Source organism: Eutrigla gurnardus (genome assembly GCF_963514095.1).
Source record: "Eutrigla gurnardus genome assembly, chromosome: 1".
In the NCBI taxonomy this organism is placed as follows: domain Eukaryota; kingdom Metazoa; phylum Chordata; class Actinopteri; order Perciformes; family Triglidae; genus Eutrigla; species Eutrigla gurnardus.
Window position 1 is genome coordinate 34,289,057 of NC_139915.1, and position 18,410 is coordinate 34,307,466.

The window sequence follows — 18,410 nt, forward strand, 5'->3', positions numbered from 1 at the left end:
CTGGACTCCATATTTATGGTGAGTACATGTACAAGCTCACCTTTCACTATTAACCACATCCACTACAGATTCAATGCTGAACAGGTTCTAGTGCTCTCCATGCTGCTCAGACCCACACATGAATCCCATGTTGGGTTCTTTAGAGTTCATGTTCAGTTTATCCTTCTGTTCCAGCTGCTGGAGGAGAACATCTGCACTTTTGTGAAGAACGAGCTGAAGAAGATCCAGAAGGTCCTGAGTCCAGATTACCCAGAATGCTTGGAGAGTGAGGACGAGGAGTTGTTGGACGGTGAGGATGAAGAGCAGAGGAGGAGCAGAGAGGCGTTTCAGAAGATCACAGTGGACTTCCTGAGGAGAATGAAGCAGGAGGAGCTGGCTGACCGTCTGCAGATCAGTAAGAGGATTTTAACAGATTTAACATGGTGGAAAGAAGAGAAGGATTCAATATGAAGAACTTCATATTTCCAAACTCTTAATAGGCTGCACACAACTTCAATGTTTGTTAATGTTCGGATGTCAGAATCGATATTCCAACACTCAAGTTCTACAGAGTTCAGACAGGATCACGACCGTTTCAGAGAAACAGGTGTTTCACTTCACCCAGTGACCGTGTTAACTGGTGACTTTCAGCTCGTAGGAACTAAATGGTTAGGTTACGGTCTACCAGGATATTTAGAAAACCCAACGGTACTATTTTCAACACGTCATCATCCCGTCTCTTTCTATGATGCTGTATTGTGATGTGTTGTAGTCATAGGCGGCCTGGGGGGCCCCCAAACATGATGGGATGGCCGATCAAAAGAAACAAAAAGAGTGAATAAATGAAACTTGTGGTGAAACTGTAGGCTAGCCCTTTTTAAACAGCGTCTCTGCATTATCTCAGGAGCGGTGGTTCGGCAATTCTCCACAGATGGTGATTCACACAGAGCGAAGCATCTCCGCCGATCACCTGTGATTCCCACAGAAAGTGAGGCTCCTAATGAGGCGCGATGGTACACGTCATGATGATGACGTTGGCGTCAAACATCCTGGAAAGTGACAAAGTTAGGTTTTTCTCGCTAAAGTAGCCTACATAATTCCATAATGGGCATCAGGTCGCTGTCTGACTCTGTCACTCGGGAAGGAGGCTGGGGGAAAGTTCCCTGAAGTCGGGAGGGCTGACAGTCGCAGTGATTTATTTAAAATAAAATAAATAAATACATTTATTTAAAACAGATCACCACAACCGTCGATTTGAACTCACCGGGTGTTTGTGTTTGTGGTGAAAATACATTTCCATCACAAACACCCGGTGAGTTAAGGTTTTTTGCCGGTGACAGACGCTGTTTTTCAGGCAGAAATGTGAGGAAGAGTCGGCAGGACAGGCGGGAGGACGGACGCTTCTCCATGTACAGCTGTGGTATTTTTTTTCCTCATATAAGTTGTCAAAGACAGTTAGAGTTACTACGTTACTGTTGTTTGGTTCTGTAATGTTACTGTGTGGGACATTTCTCTGTATTTAGTTGAGTGAAGGACCTGTGCAGTTATCAGACTGTCCGACCGACGCCCGCTCGCTCCGCGCCTCCGGATTATCAAGTAACATCATGCTGGATCTAAACTCTAACGCAATAACGTGAAATAACAGCAAGGTCAAAAATAGAGACAATAAAAGTACAGCTGTGTCATAACTTGTATCAAGTTCAAAAACAGAGAAAATAAAAGTGCCACTTTGCAATCTGTTCAACAACAAAAAGACAAGCAATGCATTTGGCAAGACAGGTGAGCAAGTGAATGTATGAGACTCCTCCCTGCATTTCCACAGGCCCTGTTTTTGTGAATGAAGTATCTGGGGGCGGGGCGGTCAGGGAACGCTGAGTGGCCTTGATGCCTGTCAGTCATGATGCGTCGCGTCTCGTCACCTCTCTGCTGTGTCTGCAGCTGAGCACTGTGATGCGTGTCTCTCTCCCCGGGCCGGGAGTTATCATACCGTAAAATACCAAATAATCATTTGTTTCAATCACTTCACAGACGAGGCGTTTATTTGGGACAGGTGTTTAATTCCTTCATCTCAAAAATCCAGGATGAAAATATCACAAACTTCTCCAGCGTCTCTGTGAATTCTCTGGCATCCTTCTGCAAGTGAAGTTGTTGCGGCGGAGGAAACGATTTAGACAACGAATGTGTCTTCAAAATAAGAGCGTTACATTGCACCCTATCGGAGTTTAGAACTGGGTTCTTAGCGGGGGGCTTTTAATTTGAAAGTAGCGACCGCTGCATCCTTTCAGGTTTCAATGCATCAGAGACGCATGGGTGCAAACATATGGGTAATTAATGTTTCATGGGATAGGGCCTCATACATAGTATTGAAACGGGCCCCCAGATGCCTAAGGCCACCACTGGTTGTAGTGACTGACTCGTGGAGCTTTGCAGCTGCATTTCAAAGGGTTATATCCTTCAGTTCTGTTTGTCTTGTAAAAGTCTTTTATTTATTTTATGTTGCACCTGATTGATATTGTCTCCAATAGTTCTGATTTAATCATTAAATAAGTCACTCATACTGAGGACTACAGGGATACATGGCTCTAATACATGGCTTGTTCATAGACTGTAAAAGGGTCTGTAGGATCCACTAACTGGGTTCCTTTGTTGTTTATCCAGGAACCGTTGGTGCAGTGTACCAACGTAAACTCAAGTCTGACCTCAAGAAGAAGTTCCAGTGTTTGTTTGAGGGCATCACTAAAGCCGGAAACCCAACCCTCCTGAATCAGGTCTACACGGAGCTCCACGTCACAGAGGGAGGGACTGCAGAGGTCAATGAGGAACATGAGGTCAGACAGATTGAAACGGCATCCAGGAAACCAGACAGACCAGAAACAACCATCAGACAAGAAGACATCTTTAAAGGCTCACCTGGAAGGGATGAACCAATCAGAACAGTGATGACAAAGGGAGTGGCTGGCATCGGGAAAACAGTGTTAACACAGAAGTTCACTCTGGACTGGGCTGAAGACAAAGCCAACCAGGACATACAGTTCACGTTTCCATTCACTTTCAGAGAGCTGAACCTGCTGAAAGAGAAGAAGTTCAGCTTGGTGGAACTCCTTCATCACTTCTTCCCTGGAACCAAAGAAGCAGGAATCTGCAGGTTTGAAGGGTTCCAGGTTGTGTTCATCTTTGACGGTCTGGACGAGTGTCGACTTCCTCTGGACTTCAACCAGAACGAGATCCTGACTGATGTTACAGAGTCCACCTCAGTCCAAGTGCTGCTGACAAACCTCATCAGGGGGAAACTGCTTCCCTCTGCTCGTCTCTGGATCACCACAAGACCTGCAGCAGCCAATCAGATCCCTCCTGGGTGTGTTGACATGGTGACAGAGGTCAGAGGGTTCACTGACCCACAGAAGGAGGACTACTTCAGGAAGAGGTTCAGAGATGAGGAGCAGGCCAACAGGATCATGGCCCACATCAAGACCTCACGGAGCCTCCACATCATGTGCCACATCCCGGTCTTCTGCTGGATCACTGCTACAGTTCTGGAGGACGTGTTGAAGACCAGGGAGGGAGGGGAGCTGCCCAAGACCCTGACCGACATGTACATCCACTTCCTGGTGGTTCAGTCCAAACTGAAGAACGTCAAGTATGATGGAGGAGCTGAGACGGATCAACACTGGAGTCCAGAGACTGGGAAGATGATTGAGTCTCTGGGAAAACTGGCTTTTGAGCAGCTTCAGAAAGGAAACCTGATCTTCTATGAACCAGACCTGACAGAGTGTGGCATCGATATCAAAGCAGCCTCAGTGTACTCAGGAGTGTTCACACAGGTCTTCAGAGAGGAGAGAGGACTGTACCAGGACCAGGTGTTCTGCTTCGTCCATCTGAGTGTTCAGGAGTTTCTGGCTGCTCTTCATGTCCATCTGACCTTCGTCAAGTCTGGTGTCAGTCTGATGGCAGAAGAACCAACAACCTCCGGGGCATCTGAAGTCACCAGAGACGAACCTAAACTAAAACATCTGCACCGGAGAGCTGTGGACAAGGCCTTACAGAGTCCAAACGGACACCTGGACCTGTTCCTCCGCTTCCTTCTGGGTCTGTCACTAGAGACCAATCAGAAACACCTACGAGGTCTGCTGACACAAACAGGAAGTAGCTCACAGACCAATCAGGAAACAGTCTGGTACATCAAGAAGAAGCTTGATAAGAAGCTGTCTCCAGAGAGAAGCATCAATCTGTTCCACTGTCTGAATGAACTGAATGATCGTTCTCTGGTGGAGGAGATCCAACAGTCCATGACTTCAGGACGTCTCTCCTCCAAGAACCTGTCTCCTTCTCTTTGGTCAGCTCTGGTCTTCATCTTACTGTCGTCAGAAAAACGTCTGGACGTGTTTGACCTGAAGGAATACTCTGCTTCAGAGAAGGCTCTTCTGAGGCTGCTGCCGGTGGTCCAAGCCTCCAGCAAAGCTCTGTAAATATAGTTTTTATATTCAAAATACAACGAACCACCATGGAATTACAAGGTTCTATCTGCATTCTGAATGATTTGATTGGTTTTCCAAACAGCAAAAAGTAAATAATAAATAGTTGTCATCCAAATAGTTACTTGAGGAAAAAAGTATTTAGTGAAAAAACTATTCAAGTACTGAGTACTTGCTGATTTACTGTTTCAATAATCAGAACCTGAACGTAAAATAGACAAAAATATAAAATATCAATGTGCAAATTCATTCGGCTCCACCAAAAGAACAAATCACTAAAGGAAACCCAACTCTTTTCTCTGCAGTTTGATGTTTAAATATTTGGGCATCAAAATGAACGTGTTAACGCGGGATGATTCATTTGTGGATTTAACACATTCATCTTTTTAATGCATTAACACTGTTGGCTCTCTGTACGTTGAAGTATAAAGAGAGAGAGTGCTCCGTTTTTTTTCTTCCCACGGAAAGGGCAACCTGGTGTACAAAAGAAATTACTCAGCGTTCCACTTTTTGCTTGTTTATTTTTAAAAAGGGAAGCAGGTAATAACCTGAAAAGTAAGGAGTGCATCATTTCACTTATTATGCACAAACATCACAGCTCACTCACCATAATAGGTCAATAACAATAATCAATAATAAATAACATGTCTATATCTCATGACAAATATCAAAATATAATTCAGCATAAACTTCATGCATTGATCAAAATACAAATATATAACAATAATTCATTATCTTTCATGTACACGTTTCAAATGTCAAGCATTATACACCATGTTTAATACCGAAAAACCATGCAAAAGTGTATTTAACCTTTCTCCGTGAACAAAAACTACAGCTCCCATAATGCCCCGCGGCAAACCAGGAAGTGCAGCCCCCACGTCAAATGCCGGTCCCTGTGACTCATTTACCAAAGCTTAAACAAACAAGCATGGATAAACACGGATGGAACAGCAACGTTATAAATTCAAATATTATCTTTATGTCCCACAGCTTCACCATTTCATTAACTTTTAACTTCTATTGTCAGTAACTTAACTGCTTGGATCTACCGGAGCATAGCGTTATCGCGTTTGCTTTAACGTACAATACAGGGGAGCGGACAAAACACAGAGCGACGATACAGCATAGCGTTAGCAGACAACATGAAGCGTACGACATGAAAGCACACAAGAAAACAAGAACTTAAGAGAGCTTACCAAGTGGCTGCATACCGGGTTGAAAGTCAGTACAAAGAAACTACTCTTGCGCTTCCTTTTCACGGAGTAAACACCGGTCACATGGACTCACATTCACCCATCTCTTAAAGAGGAACTACACCATTGGGCTGCTGAACCTCAAACGGTTCTCAATGAATGTTACTTGCGGGATTTAGCTCTGGATTAACATCCACAAAATAAGAAATAAACTACACAAATGACATAACTACACAGAAAACACAACAGAGAGAGTAGGCTCGTTCGGGATGGGCTTGGCTTGGCTTGACTTGACTTATCACGCCGACGAGAGCTGCAGGTGTCTGAGGGGGCGGGCTCTAAAAGAGACGGCAGCCAAGCGCCGTCAAGTCGGACAACAAAGTCAACGTGACTATGGTGCTCAAGCGATAGAACACGGCAGCAAACCAAAGAGGATGTGTTATATATATATATATATATATATATATATATATATATATATATATATATATATTACATTTTACATACACACACACGCACGCAAGGCAACATGTGGAAGGCATTCTTTTTTCCAGTATATTTGTATTATCATTTTATGTTTGTATTAACCAGACCTCAAATATAATAGGCCGACTCACAACACAATGCACGGAACTTTAGATCAAGCCATGAGATCAAAGCGACCAAAATAAAAAGTATCATTTCACCACAAGGTGGCCGCCGAGTGCGGACCTGAACACACGTCATTGAACTTTTAACCAATGAGAACCATTCCGCTGTAGCGGAGGTGTGGACAAGCCGGTTGCAGCCACCGTTCACCGCGCTGCCAAGCGCCGCAAGCAGCGGCTCTTAAAAACTTGTTCTCGCGATGTTTTGGGTCACGTGATATGGTCGCGACCCTGTGACGTCTTTGCAGTCGGCTGCTAAGTCGGACACAATTCTAGCCATCATGCATCGCTTTCAACCCACAATACATCACGTTAGGTAGCGTGCTGCAGGCGGCTACATCAAGTCGAACGAGCCTAGTGAGACGGTGAGTATGAAGTCATCGCTTAGATTACAGCGTGGTACAGTGTGCAGCAGTGTATTGTGGGTACCGCATGTTTGTCGGTGAATAAATGCTACAACCAGACACAAGCTAACATTCCGTGTCTTGCCGTCAGCCGTCTGATAATTAAAGTGAAGGGGATTAGCACCGAAGTAAGCCAGACTTGTTCTGTTTTTTATTCTACATTTCTGATTCCTCTTCAGACTCAGTGGCTGTAACCTCTCAGAGAGAAGCTGTGAAGGTCTGTCCTCAGTTCTCAGCTCCCAGTCCTCCAGTCTAAGAGACCTGGACCTGAGTAACAACGACCTGCGGGATTCAGGACTGGAGCTGCTGTCTGCTGGTCTGAAGAGTCCACACTGTGGACTGAAAACTCTCAGGTCAGACTCAAGGACTTTGAGAAGTTTACCTATGAAGCTTCCAATGATCCGTTTACATGCACCAAATATTCACTTCTTTGCTCTTATTCCTGAAAAGACACTTTTGCTAAAGTTCACATGGCGGCTCTAAAAGAGCAGTTGAACACATGAATGTCTGATATGTTCTGAGACTCCAAGTTTTGTATTTGACTTTATTCTCAGAATACTTGTTATTTAATTAATAATGTTACTTAATTCCTCCAGTTCAATATGAAAACTGACAACAAACAGAGTTGAGATGTTATTGAATTACAGTTTTCTTTGCTAGTTGGTTTAAATCAGTAGCCAGATCTTTGTTGGGACACCAGGTCTGAAGACAGACCACATAGACTGGTTCTACTGTTGTTTCTTGACTTCTCGTCCTCCTCTATCCGTCTCTGTCCATCACTCAGCCATGCTTATCCCACCCAGTACAACATCAACACAACAACACAGAATGATCACTTTTTCTCAGTTTAAAAGTCCCCAGAAGTGACAGAAGTGTGTGTGTCTTCAGTCTGTCAGGTTGTCTCATCACAGAGGACGGCTGTTCTTCTCTGGCCTCAGCTCTGGACTCCAACCCCTCCTATCTGAGACAGCTGGACCTGAGCTACAATCATCCAGGAGACTCAGGAGTCAAGCTGCTGTCTGCTGGACTGGAGGGTCAACACTGGAGACTGGACTCTCTCAGGTGAGGACAGATGGACAGACATCAGACTGGACACTCTCAGGTGAGGACAGATGGACAGACATAAGACTGGACTCTCAGGTGAGGACAGGTGGACAGACATCATAGTGGACACTCTCAGGTGAGGACAGGTGGACAGACATCAGACTGGACTCTCTCAGGTGAGGACAGATGGACAGACATCAGACTGGACTGTCAGGTGAGGACAGATGGACAGACATAAGACTGGACACTCAGGTGAGGACAGATGGACAGACATCAGACTGGACACTCTCAGGTGAGGACAGGTGGACAGACATCATAGTGGACACTCTCAGGTGAGGACAGGTGGACAGACATCAGACTGGACTCTCTCAGGTGAGGACAGATGGACAGACATCAGACTGGACTGTCAGGTGAGGACAGATGGACAGACATAAGACTGGACTCTCTCAGGTGAGGACAGATGGAGACAGATGGACAGACATTAGACTGGACACTCTCAGGTGAGGACAGATGGACAGACATCAGACTGGACTCTCAGGTGAGGACAGGTGGACAGACATCATAGTGGACACTCTCAGGTGAGGACAGGTGGACAGACATCAGACTGGACTCTCTCAGGTGAGGACAGATGGACAGACATCAGACTGGACTGTCAGGTGAGGACAGATGGACAGACATAAGACTGGAGACTCAGGTGAGGACAGATGGACAGACATCAGACTGGACACTCTCAGGTGAGGACAGATGGACAGACATCAGGCTGTACTCTCAGGTGAGGACAGGTGGACAGACATCAGACTGGACACTGTCAGGTGAGGACAGATGGACAGACATCAGACTGGACTCTCAGGTGAGGACAGATGGACAGACATCAGACTGGACTCTCTCAGGTGAGGACAGATGGACAGACATCAGACTGGACCCTCAGGTGAGGACAAGTGGACAGACATCAGACTGGACTTTCAGGTGAGGACAGACATCAGACTGGACACTCATGTGAGGACAGATAGACAGACATCAGACTGGACTCTCAGGTGAGGACAGATGGACAGACATCAGACTGGACTCTCTCAGGTGAGGACAGATGGACAGACATCAGACTGGACTCTCAGGTGAGGACAGATGGACAGACATCAGACTGGACTCGCTCAGGTGAGGACAGATGGACAACAGACTCTGACTGAGGAGCTGGGCTTCATGTTTACTGGTGTTTGCATGTCTTCCTGCAGGGTGGACCATGGGGGACAGCAGAGACTTAGACCTGGTGTGATGAAGTGTGAGTATGTCTTCAGTAACTCAGCTGCTCCAGATTTGAACGTGTTCATGACTGAAATCCGATTCTAATCAGGACGTAGCGTTTGTTTCTTCGTAGCTGTAAAGATGTCGTGTTGTGTTCACACCAAACGCCACATTTTCACCTTCAATTACACACAAAGTCAACGCAGAGACGCAAACGGACGCCAATTCCTGCCGGACGGCAACGGAGGCGAATACCCAACATTCCCGTTGTTGTGGTGTTTGTGTGAGTTTAAATATTTGAAGTGAAGAGAGAAGTTCCTGAGACTCTGTGTCTCTAAAGCGTCTCAGCGTTGAGATGGTCCTCCTGTTGTCCTGACGTCCCTGAATCCTAAATGGAGGACCCAGATGTTGTCTCCTGGGTCTGTGGTCCCCCAGAGCTCTACCATAGTAGCTCACATTAGTCCACAGACCAGACCACAGTTTGGTCTGGTTTCAATCTTTACTCATTTTAGGCCCAACTGTGATATTTTTACTACCAACGATGTCGTTTTGTAGCGTTTTTGTTTTGTTCGTTAAGGTTTTTTCAGACGGTTTCAAACGTTGACCGTTGGGTCCAGAAAACACGTTGTTTCCATGGAAACGTAATAGAGAGTGGAGATGAGTTGTATGGGGACGTAGTTTAGTGGGAGACAGAGATGAACCTTTAGCTGCATTGTGTTTGTTCTCTCCATCAGATGTCTGTGAACTGGAACTGGACACAAACACAGTCAGCAGAGAACTCAAACTGGACGACAACAACAGGAAGGTGACATATGTGGAAGACGAGCAGTCATATCCAGATCATCCAGACAGATTTGTCTCAGAGCCTCAGCTGCTGTGTAGAGACGGTCTGACTGGTCGCTGTTACTGGGAGGTCCAGTGGAGAGGAAGGGTTCATATATCAGTGAGTTACAGAGGAATCAAGAGGAGAGGAAACAACTCTGGGTTTGGAAGGAATGATCAGTCCTGGAGTCTGTTTTGCTTTTATGGTGGTGATTACTATGTCTGTCACAATAACAAACAAATACCCATCTCCTCCTCCCCCCCCTCCTCTGGTGTGCTAGCAGTGTACTTGGACTGTCCTGCTGGCACTCTGACCTTCTACAAAGTCTCCTCTGACAAACTGATCCACCTCCACACCTTCAACACCACATTCACTGAACCTCTTTATCCTGGGTTTACAGTCTGGTATGGATCATCAGTGTCTCTGCGTGGTCTTTAGGTCTGAAGTCGTGTTCACACCGAACGTGAAGCTCATTTTTCACACGCTGTGATTACATATCCAATCCATTCCAATCCACTTTATTTAGATCCCATTTTAACAAACACAAGGTTTTCCAAAGTGCTGCACAAGATAAAACACAATAAAAAGTACAGAATAGAAAGATAAAAGGAATCAAATAAACAGATCAGATAAAAATATGCACGTATACACATAAAATCATCAAATCAACTCCCTACATGGTGTCAGAAGACAAAGACAATCCATCCAGAGTCAATTCAAAGATGAGAATCTGTGTCTCTAAAGAGTCTCAGCCAGGAACCAGATGTTGTCTCCTGGGTCTGTGTCCCCCAGAGGTCTAGATAGTAGACCACATTAGTCCAGAGACCAGACTATGTGAGGAACCAGAGACTGTGGTCCCCCAGAGGTCTAGATAGTAGCTCACATTAGTCCAGAGAGCAGACTATGTGAGGAACCAGAGACTGTGGTCCCCCAGGGGTCTAGATAGTAGACCACATTAGTCCAGAGACCAGACTATGTGAGGAACCAGAGACTGTGGTACCCCAGATGTCTAGATAGTAGACCACATTAGTCCAGAGACCAGACTATGTGAGGAACCAGAGACTGTGGTCCCCCAGAGGTCTAGATAGTAGCTCACATTAGTCCAGAGACCAGACTATGTGATGAACCAGAGACTGTCTGTGTCCCCCAGAGGTCTAGATAGTAGCTCACATTAGTCCAGAGACCAGACTATGTGATGAACCAGAGACTGTCTGTGTCCCCCAGAGGTCTAGATAGTAGACCACATTAGTCCAGAGACCAGACTACGTGAGGAACCAGAGACTGTGGTCCCCCAGAGGTCTAGATAGTAGCTCACATTAGTCCAGAGACCAGACTACGTGAGGAACCAGAGACTGTGGTCCCCCAGAGGTCTAGATAGTAGCTCACATTAGTCCAGAGACCAGACTATGTGAGGAACCAGAGACTGTGGTCCCCCAGAGGTCTAGGTAGTAGACCACATTAGTCCACAGACCAGACTATGTGAGGAACCAGAGACTGTGGTCCCCCAGAGGTCTAGATAGTAGCTCACATGAGTCCAGAGACCAGACTATGTGAGGAACCAGAGACTGTCTGTGGTCCCCCAGAGGTCTAGATAGTAGCTCACATTAGTCCAGAGACCAGACTATGTGAGGAACCAGAGACTGTGGTCCCCCAGAGGTCTAGATAGTAGCTCACATTAGTCCAGAGACCAGACTATGTGAGGAACCAGAGACTGTGGTCCCCCAGAGGTCTAGATAGCTCACATTAGTCCAGAGACCAGACTATGTGAGGAACCAGAGACTGTGGTCCCCCAGAGGTCTAGATAGTAGACCACATTAGTCCAGAGACCAGACTATGTGAGGAACCAGAGACGGTGGTCCCCCAGAGGTCTAGATAGTAGCTCACATTAGTCCAGAGACCAGACTATGTGGAGGAACCAGAGACTGTGGTCCCCCAGAGGTCTAGATAGTAGCTCACATTAGTCCAGAGACCAGACTATGTGAGGAACCAGAGACTGTGGTCCCCCAGAGGTCTAGATAGTAGCCCACACTAGTCCAGAGACCAGACTATGTGAGGAACCAGAGACTGTGGTACCCCAGAGGTCTAGATAGTAGACCACATTAGTCCAGAGACCAGACTATGTGAGGAACCAGAGACTGTGGTCCCCCAGAGGTCTAGATAGTAGACCACATTAGTCCAGAGACCAGACTCTGTGGAGGAACCAGAGACTATGGTCCCCCAGAGGTCTAGATAGTAGACCACATTAGTCCTCAGACCAGACTATGTGGAGGAACCGGAGACTGTCTGTGGTCCCCCAGAGGTCTAGATAGTAGCTCACATTAGTCCAGAGACCAGACTATGTGAGGAACCAGAGACTGTGGTCCCCCAGAGGTCTAGGTAGTAGACCACATTAGTCCACAGACCAGACTATGTGAGGAACCAGAGACTGTGGTCCCCCAGAGGTCTAGATAGTAGCTCACATGAGTCCAGAGACCAGACTATGTGAGGAAGCAGAGACTGTCTGTGGTCCCCCAGAGGTCTAGATAGTAGCTCACATTAGTCCAGAGACCAGACTATTTGAGGAACCAGAGACTGTGGTCCCCCAGAGGTCTAGATAGTAGCTCACATTAGTCCAGAGACCAGACTATGTGAGGAACCAGAGACTGTGGTCCCCCAGAGGTCTAGATAGTAGCTCACATTAGTCCAGAGACCAGACTATGTGAGGAACCAGAGACTGTGGTCCCCCAGAGGTCTAGATAGTAGACCACATTAGTCCAGAGACCAGACTATGTGAGGAACCAGAGACGGTGGTCCCCCAGAGGTCTAGATAGTAGCTCACATTAGTCCAGAGACCAGACTATGTGGAGGAACCAGAGACTGTGGTCCCCCAGAGGTCTAGATAGTAGCTCACATTAGTCCAGAGACCAGACTATGTGAGGAACCAGAGACTGTGGTCCCCCAGAGGTCTAGATAGTAGCCCACACTAGTCCAGAGACCAGACTATGTGAGGAACCAGAGACTGTGGTCCCCCAGAGGTCTAGATAGTAGACCACATTAGTCCAGAGACCAGACTATGTGAGGAACCAGAGACTGTGGTCCCCCAGAGGTCTAGATAGTAGACCACATTAGTCCAGAGACCAGACTCTGTGGAGGAACCAGAGACTATGGTCCCCCAGAGGTCTAGATAGTAGACCACATTAGTCCTCAGACCAGACTATGTGGAGGAACCGGAGACTGTCTGTGGTCCCCCAGAGGTCTAGATAGTAGCTCACATTAGTCCAGAGACCAGACTATGTGAGGAACCAGAGACTGTGGTCCCCCAGAGGTCTAGATAGCAGACCACATTAGTCCAGAGACCAGACTATTTAAGGAACCAGAGACTGTGGTCCCCCAGAGGTCTAGATAGTAGCTCACATTAGTCCAGAGACCAGACTATGTGAGGAACCAGAGACTGTGGTCCCCCAGAGGTCTAGATAGCAGACCACATTAGTCCAGAGACCAGACTATTTAAGGAACCAGAGACTGTGGTCCCCCAGAGGTCTAGATAGTAGCTCACATTAGTCCAGAGACCAGACTATGTGAGGAACCAGAGACTGTGGTCCCCCAGAGGTCTAGATAGCAGACCACATTAGTCCAGAGACCAGACTATTTAAGGAACCAGAGACTGTGGTCCCCCAGAGGTCTAGATAGTAGCTCACATTAGTCCAGAGACCAGACTATGTGAGGAACCAGAGACTGTGGTCCCCCAGAGGTCTAGATAGCAGACCACATTAGTCCAGAGACCAGACTATTTAAGGAACCAGAGACTGTGGTCCCCCAGAGGTCTAGATAGTAGCTCACATTAGTCCAGAGACCAGACTATGTGAGGAACCAGAGACTGTGGTCCCCCAGAGGTCTAGATAGTAGCTCACATTAGTCCAGAGACCAGACTATGTGAGGAACCAGAGACTGTGGTCCCCCAGAGGTCTAGATAGTAGCTCACATTAGTCCAGAGACCAGACTATGTGAGGAACCAGAGACTGTGGTCCCCCAGAGGTCTAGATAGTAGCTCACATTAGTCCAGAGACCAGACTATGTGAGGAACCAGAGACTGTGGTCCCCCAGAGGTCTAGATAATAGACCACATTAGTCCAGAGACCAGACTATGTGAGGAACCAGAGACTGTGGTCCCCCAGAGGTCTAGATAGTAGCTCACATTAGTCCAGAGACCAGATTATGTGGAGGAACCAGAGACTGTGGTCCCCCAGAGGTCTAGATAGTAGACCACATTAGTCCAGAGACCAGACTATGTGAGGAACCAGAGACTGTGGTCCCCCAGAGGTCTAGATAGTAGTTCACATTAGTCCAGAGACCAGACTATGTGAGGAACCAGAGACTGTCTGTGGTCCCCCAGAGGTCTAGATAGTAGCTCACATTAGTCCAGAGACCAGACTATGTGAGGAACCAGAGACTGTCTGTGGTCCCCCAGAGGTCTAGATAGTAGCTCACATTAGTCCAGAGACCAGACTATGTGAGGAACCAGAGACCGTGGTCCCCCAGAGGTCTAGATAGTAGCTCACATTAGTCCAGAGACCAGACTATGTGAGGAACCAGAGACTGTCTGTGGTCCCCCAGAGGTCTAGATAGTAGCTCACATTAGTCCAGAGACCAGACTATGTGAGGAACCAGAGACTGTGGTCCCCCAGAGGTCTAGATAGTAGCTCACATTAGTCCAGAGACCAGACTATGTGAGGAACCAGAGACTTTGGTCCCCCAAAGGTCTAGATAATAGACCACATTAGTCCAGAGACCAGACTATGTGGAGGAACCAGAGACTGTCTGTGGTCCCCCAGATGTCTAGATAGTAGACCACATTAGTCCAGATACCAGACTATGTGAGGAACCAGAGACTGTCTGTGGTCCCCCAGAGGTCTAGATAGTAGCTCACATTAGTCCAGAGACCAGACTATGTGAGGAACCAGAGACTGTGGTCCCCCAGAGGTCTAGATAGTAGACCACATTAGTCCAGATACCAGACTATGTGAGGAACCAGAGACTGTCTGTGGTCCCCCAGAGGTCTAGATAGTAGCTCACATTAGTCCAGAGACCAGACTATGTGAGGAACCAGAGACTGTGGTCCCCCAGAGGTCTAGATAGTAGCTCACATTAGTCCAGAGAGCAGACTATGTGAGGAACCAGAGACTGTGGTCCCCCAGAGGTCTAGATAGTAGACCACATTAGTCCAGATACCAGACTATGTGAGGAACCAGAGACTGTCTGTGGTCCCCCAGAGGTCTAGATAGTAGCTCACATTAGTCCAGAGACCAGACTATGTGAGGAACCAGAGACTGTGGTCCCCCAGAGGTCTAGATAGTAGCTGACATTAGTCCAGAGAGCAGACTATGTGGAGGAACCAGAGACTGTGGTCCCCCAGAGGTCTAGATAGTAGCTCACATTAGTCCAGAGAGCAGACTATGTGAGGAACCAGAGACTGTGGTCCCCCAGAGGTCTAGATAGTAGACCACATTAGTCCAGAGACCAGACTATGTGAGGAACCAGAGACTGTCTGTGGTCCCCCAGAGGTCTAGATAGTAGCTCACATTAGTCCAGAGACCAGACTATGTGAGGAACCAGAGACTGTGGTCCCCCAGAGGTCTAGATAGTAGCTCACATTAGTCCAGAGACCAGACTATGTGAGGAACCAGAGACTGTGGTCCCCCAGAGGTCTAGATAGTAGCTCACATTAGTCCAGAGACCAGACTATGTGAGGAACCAGAGACTGTGGTCCCCCAGAGGTCTAGATAGTAGCTCACATTAGTCCAGAGACCAGACTATGTGAGGAACCAGAGACTGTGGTCCCCCAGAGGTCTAGATAGTAGCTCACATTAGTCCAGAGAGCAGACTATGTGAGGAACCAGAGACTGTGGTCCCCCAGAGGTCTAGATAGTAGCTGACATTAGTCCAGAGAGCAGACTATGTGGAGGAACCAGAGACTGTGGTCCCCCAGAGGTCTAGATAGTAGCTCACATTAGTCCAGAGAGCAGACTATGTGAGGAACCAGAGACTGTGGTCCCCCAGAGGTCTAGATAGTAGACCACATTAGTCCAGATACCAGACTATGTGAGGAACCAGAGACTGTCTGTGGTCCCCCAGAGGTCTAGATAGTAGCTCACATTAGTCCAGAGACCAGACTATGTGAGGAACCAGAGACTGTGGTCCCCCAGAGGTCTAGATAGTAGCTCACATTAGTCCAGAGACCAGACTATGTGAGGAACCAGAGACTGTGGTCCCCCAGAGGTCTAGATAGTAGCTCACATTAGTCCAGAGAGCAGACTATGTGAGGAACCAGAGACTGTGGTCCCCCAGAGGTCTAGATAGTAGCTCACATTAGTCCAGAGACCAGACTCTGTGAGGAACCAGAGACTGTGGTCCCCCAGAGGTCTAGATAGTAGCTCACATTAGTCCAGAGACCAGACTATGTGAGGAACCAGAGACTGTGGTCCCCCAGAGGTCTAGATAGTAGCTCACATTAGTCCAGAGAGCAGACTATGTGAGGAACCAGAGACTGTGGTCCCCCAGAGGTCTAGACCCTTGAATGGCTGACATCATTGAAGCTGTTCTTCTATATTAGTTCCACATATTCTATTGTAAATGTTCCGTTTTCATAATGATGTAACGATGTCATTCTACTATCTGACTGTGTGTATTGTTCTGCACCAATCACCACGTCACATTCCTTGTGTGTGAAAACATACTTGTCAATGAAGTGTTTGTGATCGTGTATTGATCCAGAAGATCCTTCAGTGTTTGGAATGAGATCTGCAATGTATCCCCTTCCACCTCTGCTCAACTCTTCTGCATGCTTCCCTTTCTCTCTCATGTTACTCTGATGGATAGTTGAACATGAAAACAAGAAATTACTATTCATTGGAATTCAAATAGAGTTCATACATTTTCATTTGATGCAAGTTTTATTTTAGAGGAAGAAAAGAACAGAATAAAGTTTGTCTTCACAATCTGGCATGGTTTTCCATGTTATTGTTTTGAAATGATCTTTTTCTTTAGAAAGGCAAATTACCATCACATACATGAATTCCAATCTTAGTCATTCAAAGACAGATAAAGATGCTTCCAGGAAGTCCATGTGATTTGGTCCATATTGGCCTTCTGGAATGTTTTTCTGACTCTTACTGGTTTTAGTTGAGAACAGTATCAGAACAGAACAGAACTGGGGACCACTTGAGACAATCCAAATAACACTCACACACACAAACAAAGATTTCAAATGAGATTGCAACAGCCCTATATTCATACTTAATAGATTCTGTAAAGAACCTGAATCATAAAGTTATTTATTTAACACAACCAAATAGGACTCTGAACACTGCTGCTGCAGTTTTTAATCTGAAAGAAGTGACACGATTAGAGGTTGATAGAATTATCTGTGGTCTTAAGAATTCCAGAGCCAAAAATGCATTTGATATGGACACTATGTTACTTAAAACTCATAAACAACCTCTTATTGCTCCAATCACGAGGATTATTAACCAATCAATAAATGGAGGTACTTTCCCTAATTCCTGGAAATCCGCAGTCATTACACCTATTTTTAAATCAGGAGGCCCTACAATAATAAGTAACTACAGACCAATAAGCATTCTCCCGGTAGTCTCCAAAATAGCTGAAAAATGAGTGGCTGAACAGCTTATTGTGCACTTAAATAACAGTCCATACACCTTAAATGAAATGCAGTTTGGCTTTAGGAAAAACCACTCAACTGAGACGGCCATTTTCTATCTCTTGGAAAACATGAAATCTAAATTAGATGCAGGTGGCGTCATAGGAGCTGTTTTTCTTGACTTGCGCAAGGCATTTGACACTGTAAATCATAACATTTTAATGACTAAATCATCTTATTTTAATTTCTCCTTGACTTCAATGAAATAGAGTCATACATTACACAGAGAAAACAGTGTGTTAAAGTACACAACACTACATCTGCAATTTTAGAAAATTCTCTGTCCATCAAATGTTACTTGCCAAATGTATGCTGATGATGCAGTTTTCTATGTACATGCAAAAAACAAACCTCAAGCTGCACAACATTTATCAGCTACCATGTATATATAATGTGTCAAACATGCAACATTCCGATTTACACCTTAATGTATCAAAGACTCTGTATGTTTTTTTCAAATAGGGTAAGTGCTGATATAACTCCTCATGTATTTGTACAGGGGAACAAGACTTGAGGTTGTACAGGAGTTCAAATATCTGTTAATCATGATAGACTCACAGTTACGCTTCAAACAACAAATAAAAAGATCTATGAATCAAATTTAATCTCTCCAACTTTAGATACATTAGAAATAATTTAACTGTTGATTCATCCAAACTGTTCCTTAATGCAATGATAGTATCACATATCACCTACTGTATAACAAGCTGGGCAATGGCATGTAAATCCACACTAAAGCCTATTGAGATTGCATACAAACAGTCTTTGAAAATTCTAGATAAAAAGTCCAACACGCACCTCTTGAGCTGGGACAATATAATTAAATATTCAGACATTCAAATCTTCCATGGTCTGGCTCCACCTCCATTAAATGTATTTATAAAGAAAAACATTAACAGGTCAACCAGAG

At 45.9% G+C, this 18,410-nt stretch overlaps 4 protein-coding genes across 12 annotated transcripts in view; all 4 read left to right on the forward strand.

The window, feature by feature from the left end:
- Nucleotides 1–16,778, forward strand: part of LOC311028213 (stonustoxin subunit alpha-like) — a 110,190-nt gene extending 93,412 nt beyond the window's left edge. For 6 of the 9 annotated variants that reach the window (XM_084032593.1, XM_084032596.1, XM_084032597.1 and 3 more), the window contains one exon: nt 10,883–16,778. The gene's annotated coding sequence lies outside the window, so the exon portion shown is untranslated. The remainder of the gene's footprint in view (nt 1–10,882) is intronic. The other 3 variants (XM_084032600.1, XM_084032599.1, XM_084032601.1) reach the window with 3 other exon arrangements.
- LOC311026206 (NLR family CARD domain-containing protein 3-like) overlaps nt 1–16,778 on the forward strand; it is a 58,719-nt gene extending 41,941 nt beyond the window's left edge. The window contains exon 8 of the mRNA XM_084029601.1: nt 12,321–16,778. The gene's annotated coding sequence lies outside the window, so the exon portion shown is untranslated. The remainder of the gene's footprint in view (nt 1–12,320) is intronic.
- Nucleotides 1–18,410, forward strand: part of LOC311025196 (uncharacterized protein) — a 228,753-nt gene that overhangs the window by 103,509 nt on the left and 106,834 nt on the right. The gene's annotated exons all lie outside the window — the stretch shown is intronic.
- LOC311010625 (NLR family CARD domain-containing protein 3-like) lies at nt 990–16,778 on the forward strand (the record flags this gene model as incomplete). Its single annotated transcript, XM_084005197.1, has 7 exons — nt 990–1,043; nt 1,503–1,575; nt 2,638–4,441; nt 6,878–7,051; nt 7,587–7,760; nt 8,972–9,026; nt 9,655–16,778. The coding sequence occupies 7 exons, from the start codon at nt 990–992 to the stop codon at nt 10,240–10,242; spliced, it is 2,922 nt and encodes a 973-aa protein (XP_083861323.1). The 3' UTR covers nt 10,243–16,778.